Here is a 15169-nt window from a genome sequence, read left to right on the forward strand (position 1 = left end):
TCTTCTAGTGCTGCAACTTTTTTGGAAAGGTTAAATGCTTGCAACCCCAACTTCTGGCTACTATGTTATGCTCTGTAGTGATTATAGGTGTAGGAACCATATGAATGGATAAACACTTCCTTTAAGTGTTTACTAGAGGGGTAAATATTCACACACTTTAGTTGAGGGGAGCCACTTTATAGATTTTTTTCCCGTTACTTATTGACTATTAAGCAGCGCTATAGAGCTTTCATTCTAGTTTGCCCTGTGTGACTATTCACAAATCACATTGGTTTTCTGCTGAAAGTTTACTAATCTGATAAGACATGATTTATGAATTGTTCTGTAAAATGAATAAAGTAAAATATTGATCCGGGAAGAATGTGCACATTTCTTTATATTTCTGTGAATTACAACAGAACACACAGAAGTACACTGAATTTTTTTTATTGCAAGTTTAAGGTTGATTTTAAGGTGAAGAATATCTGCCAGCAAACATTATGCTCTTGGTTTCATTATGAAGAATAAAGAAGAGAAAGGGGTGATTAGCATTAAATTCCTCTTCACGCAGCATGCACATCATGGCAATACCTGCAGTGACAGCAGCTGCCTCTGTACCTTCTTCATTTATCTCCACAAATGTCTTGTGGACAACCTCAGACAAGTAAAGATTTTTAGATCCCGACATTCCTGAGAGGTCTGCACGACTTGCATCAAAGACATCCACCATTCCCAAACTGGATAATACCGATTTCAGCTTGTAACTATCTTCCAGCTTGAATTTGGGGAGGTGCACATTGACATCAATAGGATACATATTATCTGGATGTGTCCACTCCTGGAACTTTTCAAAAGTCAGCTCCTTTTCAAGCTACAAATGCAAAGCATTTTTTACTTTTTTTTTAAATAAAAATATAAATACATTATAAATTATAATCATAAAATTAAAAAAATATGTTTATTTTAAAAAATACAAAACTATATTTTACAAAGTAAGTCACCAATTAATAAGGCAATTAAAACTTGAAGCCCAAAATAAGTTTTGGTCGGTACCAATTAAACCAGTAACAGTGAAACGTGTAATAAATCTACAGTAACTGACCAATGCAAAGTTGACCATACACATAAAAATCTTATCTTAACAACTAGCTAATGCGAGGGCTTTCCAAATTGAATAGAAATTAAATTGATTGTTTAGTTAGGCACATACCCTGTAACATTTTACAAAATCTGTACAATCAGATTGTAAAATGTCACTTAAGAATTAAAGCTTCTGAATTCTCACATCTGATTTCTTGCTAGAGCAAATACAAGAGGTTTTAGTCTCCCTGTCTGGGTTTTCGTTTAATCTTAGTTTATTGAAGGGGATTCTTAAAAAAAAAGAGGAACAGGAAACAGCAATACAATGAAAAAATATAACAAATGTTGATATCAGACACAAATGGAATAAGGATTTAAAACATACTTTTTTTCAGTAACTGGTATTACCATTCCCGAAACCCATGTGCTTTAAAGTGCCTTATTTTACAGTTTTGAAATAAAAATGCCAAAATATATGTCACGTTCTGCCCAATATATATTTCTGGCAGCTCGTATTAGTATAGCCAAAGCTTGAAAGACATCCTCAATACCGTTGAAGTATGTTAAATCTAATTTGAACTGGATCATGGTGAATGATAAGATGACATATCTTCTTAACAATACCAGAGCGTTTTTAAGGCACCTTTCCTCTTTATTCCTAAATGTTAATTTTGTAAAGCTGTCAATACACTGGGAGTGTTAACACACTGGATCATTTTTTCATAGGTCTTTCATGCAGTCTTTTCTCACCACTGTTTGGCATTTTTTATCCAAAACAATTGATGGTGTTGCTTATTACAAAAATGCTTACTTTTTGTAACCCATTGGTATCATCCTCAATGCAGTCAGGCAATAAAATAATCATGCTGAGCTCCTTTTCCACATATGGAAGCTGCAGGATACGACAGTTAATTTCTGGGACATAGTTGAATGGGAATTTTTTCTTCTGATACATCATTTTTACTGTTTTTTGCTCATTCTAGGAAAAAGAAAATAAATATATGTTAATATTCAGTAAACATTAAGAAATAATTGTTAACACAAATGCAAATCTTGTCCAAAACAAGTAAATGTATTACTGGGTTTATCTTCTTTCCCCTCTAAACACGAATAGCTGTGATCTGACAACTGCAAACTTGCCATCATACTATATATAAATAAATGTTAAGGCCTTAGTTGGATCCATATTGATGTCCTCCTAAGTAAAATGATAAGATGGGATCTGCAATATTACATGACTGAGAGAAAGAATGTCAAAGTACATCTTTGGATATGTGGAATAGAATAGAATAATAGAATGTGTTTTCTATTTGAACAAATGACTGTTTTGTTCCCAAAAACATATGCTATATATTTGTACATGCACACAAAAGGAAATAACATGTACTTTAATGTATAAAACTAAAATAAGTACTAATTAATATGTTTTTTTAATCTTCAAGCTCTTTTAAAAACATTATTTAAAGATACAATCTGAAGGTCTGAAAGACCACTAGATTTGAAGGAGGTAATATGTCAAGCAATGTCCAAAGTATGATACTCTATACTAACCAGTGAGCAGATGTCTCTCAATATACCCTTCTGCTATAAGGTAAACTCCAAATGGATGTTGATGTTTACTGCAAAGCATGACTATCTTTGCAATGCCTGGTACTATTTTAAACACATGAATAAATTGACATTACCTTGTTTAACATGAATGGAGCTTCAGTTGTTTGTTCAGCATTGAATTTTTCAGCCCAATCACCCTTGAAATATAAAGCATTCACTAACACTAATTTGGTTGTTGAATTTACTGATCCTTGAGACAACACTTCTGGAATCTTTCCTAAAGATATGAAAAATATGTTTTTAGCAATTAAAAGAATATTTACACAGGGCTCCAGTTTGTAACATTAGCAGTAAAAGATTTATTTGCCTATCCTTGATTAGTAATAAGAAAGGTGGGGATCCGGCTCCAGTTAACCTCTTGACTGCCTACATGCCAGCACTTCATGCCCCATAGGAAACCTAAAGGTATTCTGCCACAATTAAAGGTTATCTATTGACATTGGATTAATCCTTAACACTGCTACAACTGGACTCCACACCAAGCTCAGGATACTTAGATTTTTCTCTCACTATTTCTGGAGAACTACTTTCTGCTTATGAAAATCACTACCTACAAAATAATGTAACATTCTCAGTGCATCCCCTGAGGAAACCTATTGGCAAAACGCTTCGGGCTTGAGACAGATTTGCATATCGAATTTACCTTTTTTTTTTATAAATACCAATTACAAGTTACCATAAAGATGTACCTGGGAATTACTGATCTACAATGTATACAAAGTGCTGGAATGGATAATACCTATCTTGTTTAACTCATGAATGTAACTTATGTATGTTTAACACTGAAATACACTTCTGAAACTGCCGATAAACCCCAGCTTTAAATATAACTTGTAAACCATTGGGGTCGGCTCCAAAAAATTGTAATATAGGTGAAGCGTGAAGTGATATAGCATCCAAAAATCCTATTCTCAATTAGTTGAAGGAATAGCAGAGAAGAATAGACATTCAAACTCATACTACTAATGCTGCAACCAGCAGATTGCTAGGAAGCAGGGCCACACAATAGAAAAACAGACTTTATTGCTGTTGTTTTTTTCATCACTAGTAGCATACACATACATGTAAAATATCCTATATTAAAACACTTTTTATTTTAAGGCATAATAACCCCTCTTGGTGCTTGAAGCACAAGCTTAACTGCAGGCGTAATGTCTAACTAAGTGAAATAAAGTAAATTTGAGCTAAGTGGAGTTATTCCTTTTAGCAACTTATGATGCTCTACAGTACGTTTCATAAAGTGGCAAAACAAAATTGAAGAAATTGGTTACTGTCTGGTGTTTCTTCAAGTTTATGTTGCTTGGTTTACCATCTACAGTCTTATTTATATAATCAAAGAAAGGAGGAATTTAATGTAAAGTTTACAGATCATCATTATGAATTTAGTATGTTTCAGTATGTATTTTAATACGATAATGCATTTGGAACAGGCTGTAAATTCCTGCCAAAAGTAACATTATATTGCAATTAGTGAGGGCCTGAACTGTGGAAGCTGTGCCCAAAAAAGAAAATAGCTCTAGTCATCAATATTTCCTATAGGAAGGGGTCCCCACCCCCTGGTCTGCGGCCCACATCTGACAGTGGGCTCAGGGCGGGTTGTGTTTATGGACACAACCTGCCCACTCTCCCATCGCAGGCTCAGACCAGAGAGAGTAGGTTCTGGCTTCATGACGTCACTCTGAGGGGAAGTTTTTTCCCCATTTAGGTGACACACAGCTCCCCACGCATGGGCCGTCCGGAGCCAATGAGATTAGGGGTCTGCAAGCTGGGAACCACTGCTTTAGGATCTTTCTGTTTTCCATATCCGATTTTATGTACCTTGTCTTGTTCTTTCCGCATTGGGTCTTAGTTGTAATTGTCATCAGGGTAGAGGAAGGGCTTTGTTTTCTCACATTAGATCAGCCATCTGACAATCTGATAATTGGTGGGGGAAATTTTAAGAAGTTGCAGGCAGTATAGAATAAATGAAACAGAAACAGGGAGATTCTTGCATTGCATCTTTCTCTCCAGCAAGGATAATAATAAGGAACACAGTAGTACTGAATCCCTTGAGACAAATTTTGTGACACTTGGCGTGACAAGCACAGTTTATGTATATGTACTGCAAATATTTAGTTATGAGTCTGTAGTCACAGCAAGTGCACTAAAAGATTAGTTTTTTATGTTGAAATTTTTCAATGAAGTTGCTAAGATGCAATTAACAACAAAAAAAAATCAGTTTGGAATTATTTACTAGACAGACCTAAAGATATAGGTTCTATTTTATCATGTTGCCCTGTGCTCTTAAAAACATGTCTCGATGCATTTTCAAAGGCATACTTACCCCTCGTTTGTTCTGAAACCCAAGCATTGATTTCTTGTCTAGCAGCTTCATATGCAGTTAGGAAGTCAACAGTTCCTAGTTTTGCCTGATACAGACTTTGCAGAGAAGACAGAAAGTCCTGGTAACAAACAGCAATTTATTATGATAAACTGTAATTATCAATGACATATGATCAATACAGTAAATGGAATGTAAATGATGAATTAAAGCACAACACAATCATAGTTTACTCTTTTAAACCAGAGGACTTAATTTCCTGACATTACTCTGGTCTGAGAACACAGTTTAGCTTTACTGCTTTATATCTCAAAGCTGCACTTCAAGAATAAAACAGAATCCCTTATAGTATAGCTACCACCATACTGCAAGGGTTAAATGCTTGTTTTTCTCTGTCTATGGCCCAAGTAGAAAGGTTGCTCTCCTCAACTGTCTATTGAGGGGTTGTAGCCGGGGCCCTAGGCATCTTCCCTTGTAGTACATCTGGCCTGGCATTGTAGGGCTGGCATCAGAGCCTCAAATAAAAGGCTGTGGTGAACCAGTTGCATAGGATGGGAGACACCTAAACTAGGGAGTAAGAAAAACAAAACTGCTTTACATCCACCCTAGAAAAAAATAATAATAATTTAACCCTTGCAGTGGCACTATATATTTCTTGTGACACCTATGCTGAAAAGTTATTTTATTATAATTGACCTTAAATTTAGGTATGAAAGGGCATTTTAAGATTTGCCTTCATGCTTCATGAAAATTGTTGTCTTATTTTACTTGAGACCACCAGTAAGGCTATGCAGCCAGCGCCTCACTAATCTAATATGATGCTTGTTTTAATGGATGGGTATACACTACAGTACTGTTTTTTTACCTGAGAGCGGTTATATTAGTAACTGTGTCTGGTCTCTCAGCTTGAGCTCTCTTTTAACTGAACACCTGTAGGTGGTAACCCAGTCCAGGCCTCTGATGTAACCTGCTGGTGTCACCTGCATAGATTTGTGCTGGTACCGGGAACAAGTAACAAGGTAAGTGTTGTTGTTTTTTTGTTTTGTTTTTTCTTTTTTCCACCTTTACATGTCCTACATTACCTGTGCCAGCACATAGTACACATACACAGAATATATCCATAAATATCTTCTGTTGGATGGCCCAGCGTTTATTCTTGGACTTGTAATGTTCCTTTGGCCTCAGAAATGTTAGGTTAGTGTTCTCCATAGGTGTTCAACTAAAGAGCTAAAATTATATTTCACCTGAACTGACCTCTTCATCTGTTTACAGTGTTTGTGTGCCGAAGGTATTGGCTGTATTTCTAAGTGTACATAAGCTATAAGCTTAATGTCAACTAAGGATATCAGCTTTTAAAAAAAGGCGAATTCTAGTATTTCATGGATACCATAAAGTACAAAATCTAAGAAGGATGATGCTTTGGGCAAAGATACGTATAAATAAATATGTAAGTAAGAACTGAGAGGGTACTTATTTCAAAAATAGAATCTTTAAAGTCTTGTATAGATACAGAAATAATGCATTTAGAAAAGTAACTACAAAAGAGCATTCATTATATTAACTTGCACAAGGATGGAAATTGTGGAGAAGACTTTCACAGAAACTGGGTAAATTATTTCATGTATAAATTCTTTCTATCATTTTAGTAGAAACAGGAGGAAATGTTGCTTAGACAAGGCACACTGAGTTTAAACATTTTTCTATGAATTAATAAAAAGTTTAGTTTTCTGATGATTTAATTTAATTTTTTGACAATCAATGAATGGTTTGCAGATATTTTCCATGGGCAATATTCTTAAGTGTGCAGTTTGTGATACTTGTCAGAAAATCACAGATAGGATGAAATGTGAGATTTTTGCCCCTTATGCTCATTCAGTTACAACAGCTGTAGCTTAAGTGCCATTGATGTTACTCATCAAGGCCCCATAGAGACTGGAAGGGCTTTCCTTCTACTCTTTCAGCTGAACTGGCCAAGGTTCATACAACAGGTGGTTTGTAATACTGAAATTCCTTTACCACCTACACTAAAACTGTAACATTTTTAGAAATAAAACCAGGAGCATCATGACAAGCAATGATATGGATCTCTGACAACTCTGATCAGATGTCAGAACAGAGCAAATCACTCCGGATTTGTTGCTATGAGTGACTAAAATTGTGTTCTTTCTTCTTTGCTGTAATAGTCTGTTTTGATTTTGACCAATACAGACCAAAAGAAGACCAATATAAGTATATATCAAATCATTTCAATTATTAATTAAATTGTAATTCTAAGGTAAAAAGAATACTCACAGAAGAAAAGTCAAATGTCTTTTCACCAAACAGTCTGTTAGCCAGATTTAATGTATATGCGGAACCAGCTTTCTTATTAATTTGAGCATTCAGTGTTTGAAAATTAGAATGGACATCATTAACACCATCAAAATGTAAGGCCTATAAACAAAAGGAGCAGAAAATTAAAAAAAGTTATAACTAAACTGTTAACGTTAATCTAACTGGTAAAGCAATCACAATTGACAGGAAACAAACATGTACTGTATTTAGAGAACGCCAGCTGTCCATAAAGAAGGCATTCTTCACAATGAGGATTTTCAGCATAGCCATATGTTTAGCCATTTTATTAGTTAACATAAGATTTTGCTTTCTGCACTTGTGTCAATACAACTGGGCCATGGATTGGATTTCCTAAAAGTAGCTATTTGCTAGAAATGTTTTCCACTTCTGGACCAGATTCATTCCAGGTTTTCTGGATCATCCTGGTTCACTGATTAAAATGTATCTTCTGCAGCCTTGAAGAGCTTTTATAAATAAAGCCCAATGACTCTGATGATTCTGTACAAAGAGTCAACTTGATAGCCAGGAATTAGCATTTTAAGCCCCATACACCCACTAGATTTTCGTTGCCCAAGATAATAATAAAGAAGCAAACTAATAGCAGCCTCATTGATGTGAACCAAGCATTTATGAATGATATGCAAGTTATCCAAAATGTTCAGTACAAAACTTGATTATATGATAAATGATTCATGATACATTTGTTGCATGATCCAGCAATTCTAGAATAGATCTGGTCCAGGACTGAAAACATTTGCTAACAAATAGCAAATTACTTTTAAGTAATCAGTTCCAGGCTTCCTGGGTCACCCAGCTTCACTGATGAAAGTGCATCCTCTCGAGCCTTTAATAAATTAGGCCCTATGGGTTTTAGACAGACACATAGACATATAGATTTTAGTAAAAATCCTAAATATTGTGTTGGTAAATTATTACATTTACAAAAAGTTTTCTTTCATATAATAGGTTTATTTAACTTCGACAGTCCCCATATTATATTACAGGGTTTGAGTACTTGTTATCATCCCTTCGACCAAGCAAGAGATAGAATGGCCTTACAGTGACACACAGGGACAAAATGGAAGTTAATAATACATGCACAAGTAATGTGTATAACAGACCAAATAGACAGTATTGTCCCAGACAGACTACAAGTTCTTTTGAATTGTATTGATATTTTATTTATAAGGAACAATCTAACTACAGGATTGATCATTGCTAGCTGTGTGGCTAGTTTCCAACTTGGGATCTATATCGTCTAGCTCAATAGAAAAACTTGTTAAAACATGATCCAGGTAAGGCAGCTGGAAAGAGAGCAGCCAAGGAACGATTGTCTTTTAGTAAACCCTCCCAACAGCACAAATTGCTACTACCTGTAATCTTAACTGAATCCAAGGAAAATAATCCCTTTATTTGTATATCTATATTACTTATCTCTTTTTTTGTTTTGTACAAACTTGTTCCTAGCAACAATACAAGTACAAAGTACACCTAGTGTAATAACTTTACAACTGTAATAAAATGCATATACCTACAAAAAGGATTGCCCTGTCCTTTGTAGTTATGATGTGTCTCACACACATGATCTGAGACCCTCCCTAACTGATAAAGAATAGATTTCTTATCTACTTAGTAGTCTGAATTGTCACAGGTTTTTGACCTATGACAACATCAAATTTAGCAACATAAGCAGCACAGTGCACAAGAATGTAAAGTGTTATCACATATTGGTGCTTGTATTCCATTAATTCAGCATTTCCTAAGCTTTTTAATATTGGTAAACACTTGAAATAACTTTCCGGTCTTAGAGAACTCATTTTATTCACAGCTCCCAGGACATTATAGTGGTCAGGGGGAAGAATGTCACCCTTACAGACAGACAAAAAGATCAGTGGTGCCAGTTAAACGGGTGTGTACAATATTTGAAGATATAGGCTCAGTTATCTTTCATTCTAAATCCAGATCCATTCCAGGTTTTCTGGATCATCCTGGTTAACTGATTAAAATGTATCTTCTGCAGCCTTGAAGAGCTTTTATAAATAAAGCCCAATTACTCTGATGATTCTGAACAAAGGGTCAACTTGTTAGCCAGGAGTTAGCATTTTAAGCCCCATACACCCAATAGATTTTCGTTGCCCAAGATAATAATAAAGAAGCAAACTAATAGCAGCCTCATTGATGTGAACCAAGCATTTATGAGTGATATGCAAGTTATCCAAAATGTTCAGTACAAAACTTGATTATATGATAAATGATTCATGATACATTTATTGCATGTACAATACAACACAATATTTGAAGTGTATAGGCTCAGTTATCTTTTATTCTAAATCCCTATTGATTTAGTTACATTTTTGCGATAGGTAGTTGGGACTTTCAGGTACATATCATAAAACAGTGACAATTTCCTGTCATAATATTTTGCCAGCAGTTCAGATTTTCATTATTAGGAGAATTGTATTGAAAATGTGAACTGCACCCACCTTTTTATGACATTCTAAGTTGTCACAGTTTTTGTAAAATACTGAAATTGTGTTTTATGGAAATATATTAAACAAAATATTTTTATTATATGTACCTGAAAATTCCCACCTATGTATCACAAAATTGTAACTAACAGGAGTGTTCACTTTTTATATCCATTGCATCCACAAAACATTAAAATAAAGAATATATCTACTGTGTAAACATTTTCAATGATATAAAATGAATAATCTTTTTATTAGCCTAAGGTTGAATTATTAAAATTGGGCATGCCAAATAAAACTGTTTATATTCAGGCTGTTTATACTCACTTTTGATATTTGCTCAGCTGATTTTTCTTGAGCCCCCAAAAAAGTCATTGCCAATGCAGCTGAAATACTTATTGGAGAGAAGAAAATATTCCCTGTGCTGTTACTTTCACTTAATTTTCTGAATAGATCAAATGAAAATTGGGTGTTCGCAGATGTCAGTGCATCCATTTTCGTTCCTGTCAAGACAATATATCATTATAAATTAGTAAATTCAAATGTACTAGATGATGAACTCCAGCCCAAAATGTTTTTTTTTAGCTTTGAGTATTATAGGGTGATGTTAGCTACCTTTGTTACTCTCTGTTAGGTGTTTCTTGCTATCAGTGTGCCTTATCAAAAAAGCCAAAACAAAGAAGGGCAGTTTGTGATTCAATCATAAGAAAGTCATGGGGCCTGATTTGTTAAAGCTCTTCAAGACTGAAGAACATACACTGGGCGATCCAGCAAACATACTTGGGCTATCCAGCAAACCTGGAATCGATCTGGTCCAGGATTAAAAACATTTCCTAACAAATGATTTTTAAGAAATCCATTCCAGGTTTGCTGGATCACCCAGGTTTACCAATAAAAGTGTATCGTCTTGGAGAGCTTTAATAAATCAGGCCCCATGACTTTAGTAATCAAGCTGGGACAAGGAACTAATGATGGACTTGAAGAAATGAGTACTCAAAAATATTAAAAATTGTTCTGATGCTGGTATTGGAGTATGCAAGTTCAGTCTCCATAAGTAAGGTTTCCTGTCCAAAATATAGCATTGTAGTTTAGAAAAAAAAGTAATTTCATCTAATAGAAATTAACCCACCCCAAAAAAAAAACCTAGAGTTAATCATTTTTTAAATACAAAAACATGGAATACTGAATAGATACATGTATTGTGAATGTACTGATGTAAACTGCCTGGTCTGTGCCCTCGTGATCTTCTGTCCTCTTTCCAACACTTGTTGGGGTGAGAGTGACCTGATAAGAATAAAGTTATAGCTGTTATGCCCTGATGGGTCATGAGAAAAAAAGCAGTTGGCAATAGTCATATACACTGATCCTAAGCAATCAAACTGTTACAATTGTTAACTACGGATATCATACAATTCAGTGCTGATATTTTCTGGATACATGTAAAGAAATACCAGCTTCTCTCTGTTAGATGATATGAAAATGGGCACTACCTGGGGTAAACAGAGTCATGTGATCTTGCTGCTGGAACTGTTGCTGTTTTGGACCATTGTACGTATCCAATAAAGGCATTCTAAACCAAGATAAGTACTAACTTTTAACTAAGCAGAGCCTGAGTGTTTTGTATCATTATTCAAACCTTCCTGACACTTGTAGTCCCATAGATATTTCCACTTTGTTACAGGAACCAAATCCCTAAAATAAAAACATTGCGACTATGCAGGTCCTTTATTGCAGACTGGACAGGAGACGATGAAAACAAAGGTCTACCTGATCAAAATTTTGTAATTACACTTACCTGTCCTCTTTCCGTGGTGGGTGCTGGCATCTTCACCCAGTCTTCTTCCAGGTGTCAGATTCTCAGCCATCTCGACTAGCCAGGCTTGAATGACGTCACTCCAGCGCATGCACTCTAGAGTTCATTTATTCCTGCCAGCCCCCAGAAATGCTGGGATTTTTTAATTAACTATTACCTATTGTATGTACAGTTAGGTCTATAAATATTTGGACAGAAACCTTTTTTTTTTCTAATTTTGATTCTGTACATTACAACAATACATTGTAAATTAAGCAACTCAGATGCAATTGAACTGCAGACTTTCAGCTTTATTTCAGTGGGTTGAACAAAAATATTGCATACAAATGTTGGAGACTAAAGCCTTTTTTTTTTACACAATCACTTCATTTCAAGGGCTCGACAAAAGTTGTCTCTGTCCAAATCTTTATGGACCTAACTGTAATCCATAAAATCAGCTTTACGTATAGGGAACTGGCCTTTTCAGATGGTAAATAGTGATTGGGTGATGTCACCAACTAAACTATGTGTAAAAGAGTTTAAAGTGTTGTACAACGTACATTACTGACTTTGTTTTTGCTTAAGAACACACAGGTGTAGAATTCACATAGCAATTTTGTCTGGAAGCATGATTCATTTATCTAAAGCAACATGTAAGTGTGAGCAAGTGCAAACAAAACTCTTACCTGTAATGCAACAATATTCAGATCCTGGATTCTCAATGTATTTTTTTGATTTTATACACTGCCAATAGGGTGCTTTTTCCCTATGTGGGTCATAAACAATAATAAAGGCCCACCTGAATATAAAACAGCATTTTTGGGTGAGGTATCAGGTTGATCCATTATAGAAACCATACTTTGGTATAGCCTGATCTAACACTATTTTGCAAAAAGATTAAACAATGGAAGCGCCTTACCCTCTGTGTTCTTCCTTGCCTTTTAAAAAGCTTTCAGTTGTATATTTTACAGAGCTGACGGTGTTGTTGCTGCAGCCTTTTCCTGTAGATTGTGAAACAGCTCCAAGACACAGTAAAAGCAGAAAGAACAAAGGGGAGGGATTTCAGCCATAGAGAAGAAAGTCATTACACATTAAATGCTCATAATTCTGTTACTGAAAACCCTGCCTAAAACACAAAGTATCTAGTTATATGCAATTTGTTTACAATATTACTATCACGAATGCATGGAATGTCATGTCACCGCTTTCAACGCAAGATAGTAAATCTGACTGCAACTATAGGTTGAAACTTAACAGACTTTTCATAAAGCTGGCGTCATTCCTATATTACAGAGATTGCTTTCAAATGTGCTGGATACTGCTGGACAGCTGGTGATTGATTTAGACACTTGCCCACTCCAACATTTCTCTTGCAAAATGTTCCGATATATTAGATGTGACATGCCGCTCTATAGTCCCTTACTTATCCTTCTGATTAGGGTAGTGCCTAGTGAGTGCACCTCTCCCTATACAATCCTATCTGCAAATCCCCTGGAAAACTCATCTCTCCAACCTACCATTTTTACAAATTCTTTTTTCCTCACATATTCCTTGCATGTCACATGTGAATGTACTCTACCACAACAAATTTGGACCTTGTTAGCTATGCTATAAAATGCAATATGAATGCAGGCACAGATCTTTCAGTATCTGAATGTAGCCCACAATTTGGACATCATGTTACTTAAAGTACATTTAGTTTATAATAATATAAGTGTTTTTAGAGAACGTAAGCATTACTGCATTTTGAAATTTAGGAATTTTGCAGATCACATATTTTCTCTCTATATTCTAAATCCCGCACTAGTAGTTATAGCATATGGAATAATTACACAATGTGAATGAGCCTGGCACCTGTAGGATGTTTTGACAGTCACGCCTTTTGCTAACAATTAATGTATTGCTCACCATAGCCAGTCAAGGGCCACATCACACTGACAATCTGCTGACAACTTACCCAATGAGTTTTCTTCCCTTGCATTCTGAACCCATGTTGTTGCCAGTGCCAAAAATGACTTTGTGGCCTGACTTTACTTTACTTGCAACAGTTCTTTAATATAAAATTTCACAAAAACATTATTTTATTAATATTATACAGCACCATCATATTATGCAGCACTGTACAAAGTCCATAGTCGTGTCACTAACGGTCCCTCAAAGGAGCTCACAATTTAATTTCCCTACTATAGTCATATGTCATTAATATAGCCTAAGGTCAATTTAGGGGGAAGCCCATGCAGATAGTATCCTGGCTGGGATTTGAACCTAGGACCTAGCACTACAAAGGCCAGACTGCTAACCACTGAGCCACCATGCTGCTGATTTTGTAGTGTATTTCATATAGATAACAATAACAAAATATTAAAAAAGGCAACATCTTCCATGGGGTTTCTTACCACTTCATGTTACTGTGTAAGTGCAGAAACAGTTACCAATATAACAAAAAAATTATATTATATATATATATATATATATATATAAATAAAAAATAATTGTTTTGTTATATTGGTAACTGTTTCTGCACTTACACATTACCATGAAGTGTAAGTGGGGTAAGTAACTCCATGGAAGATGTTGACCTTTATATTATATGTAAGCAGGCACACATTGGATATTTATTTACACCATGGTTACATATAATATATATATATATATATATATATATATATATATATATATATATATATATATATATATATAAATAATAATTTTTAATCAACAAAACAATTCAACAGAAGTAATGGTGTACTGTGGACTGATCTTGAACCTGCTCTTAAGCAGAAATGACCTTAAATCATGGCTTTCACAATACCAGTCCATCACCCTCTATTTCTTCGTTTTTGCCATGCCTCTGTGGATTTGCATTTTTACCATTCAGTTGAAAGAACTTTTTCTTTTTTTTTTTTCTGGATCACATTCAAATTTGGAACAGATTGCCTCAAATTCTTAATAACCTCTTGGGCCGTTCATTTCTGTCTGGATTTAAATGTCTAAAAGTGGTACATTGTTTTTCATGAAAATTTATTTTACAGTATAATAGTATGAGTATAACAAAGTTTGAAACACAAAGTCATGTCAAAATAATAAAATAAATAAAGAAATAAATATATATAATATAAATATATATAAAACAAATAATATACTAAAATAAATGTCATGAAAAAAAAGTGTACTGCTTTTACACATGTTTTGTATTAAATGCAATCCAAATGAATGGAACGTCTGTACGCACCAACGTCACCGGGAACTGCCCAGTGACTCATGGAGTGCAAAAGCCGCCGGAGGAAGTAAGAAGACACGAAGGACGACGCAGGACGCCGGCTGATCAGTAAAGCTGTGTATTTACTATCTTTTCCATAGGTTTACCTACCCCGCGTGTGACCCAGGGTTACCGCTAGTAGCATCTTTTTTCTACCCCAAGTCACACTCGGCGTGACCGCCCAGGAGGGTAAGCACACATGCAGAACTCATACCTGACTTAGTGTTGCAAGCTGGCCAGACCTGAAAGGTTAAAATAGCTGATCTAGCAGGGGTCATTGAAGGGAAAAATTGCTGATCTAGCTTGAGCCATATATCAGGAAGGTG

At 35.2% G+C, this 15169-nt stretch overlaps 1 protein-coding gene across 1 annotated transcript; it reads right to left on the bottom strand.

The window, feature by feature from the left end:
* Positions 1 to 410: 410 nt before the first annotated feature.
* On the bottom strand, positions 411 to 12648 carry LOC140331083 (leukocyte elastase inhibitor-like). The gene is made up of 7 exons (XM_072411800.1): positions 12504 to 12648; positions 10120 to 10295; positions 7283 to 7423; positions 4994 to 5111; positions 2745 to 2887; positions 1871 to 2038; positions 411 to 850 (listed from the first exon to the last, which is right to left on the bottom strand). The coding sequence occupies exons 2-7, from the start codon at positions 10285 to 10287 to the stop codon at positions 449 to 451; spliced, it is 1140 nt and encodes a 379-aa protein (XP_072267901.1). The 5' UTR covers positions 10288 to 10295; positions 12504 to 12648; the 3' UTR covers positions 411 to 448.
* Between the last annotated feature and the right edge of the window lie 2521 nt (positions 12649 to 15169).

This window comes from Pyxicephalus adspersus, chromosome 5 (genome assembly GCF_032062135.1).
Source record: "Pyxicephalus adspersus chromosome 5, UCB_Pads_2.0, whole genome shotgun sequence".
NCBI lineage: Eukaryota > Metazoa > Chordata > Amphibia > Anura > Pyxicephalidae > Pyxicephalus > Pyxicephalus adspersus.

Coding starts and splice junctions, on each gene's coding strand:
- LOC140331083 (XM_072411800.1), bottom strand. CDS start 10,287: ATGGATGCACTGACATCTGCGAACACCCAATTTTCATTTGATCTATTC. Junction 5,112..7,282: donor AGACATTTGACTTTTCTTCT/GTGAGTATTCTT, acceptor GTTTGTTACCAG/GACTTTCTGTCTTCTCTGCA. Junction 851..1,870: donor ATACCAATGGGTTACAAAAA/GTAAGCATTTTT, acceptor TTGCATTTGTAG/CTTGAAAAGGAGCTGACTTT.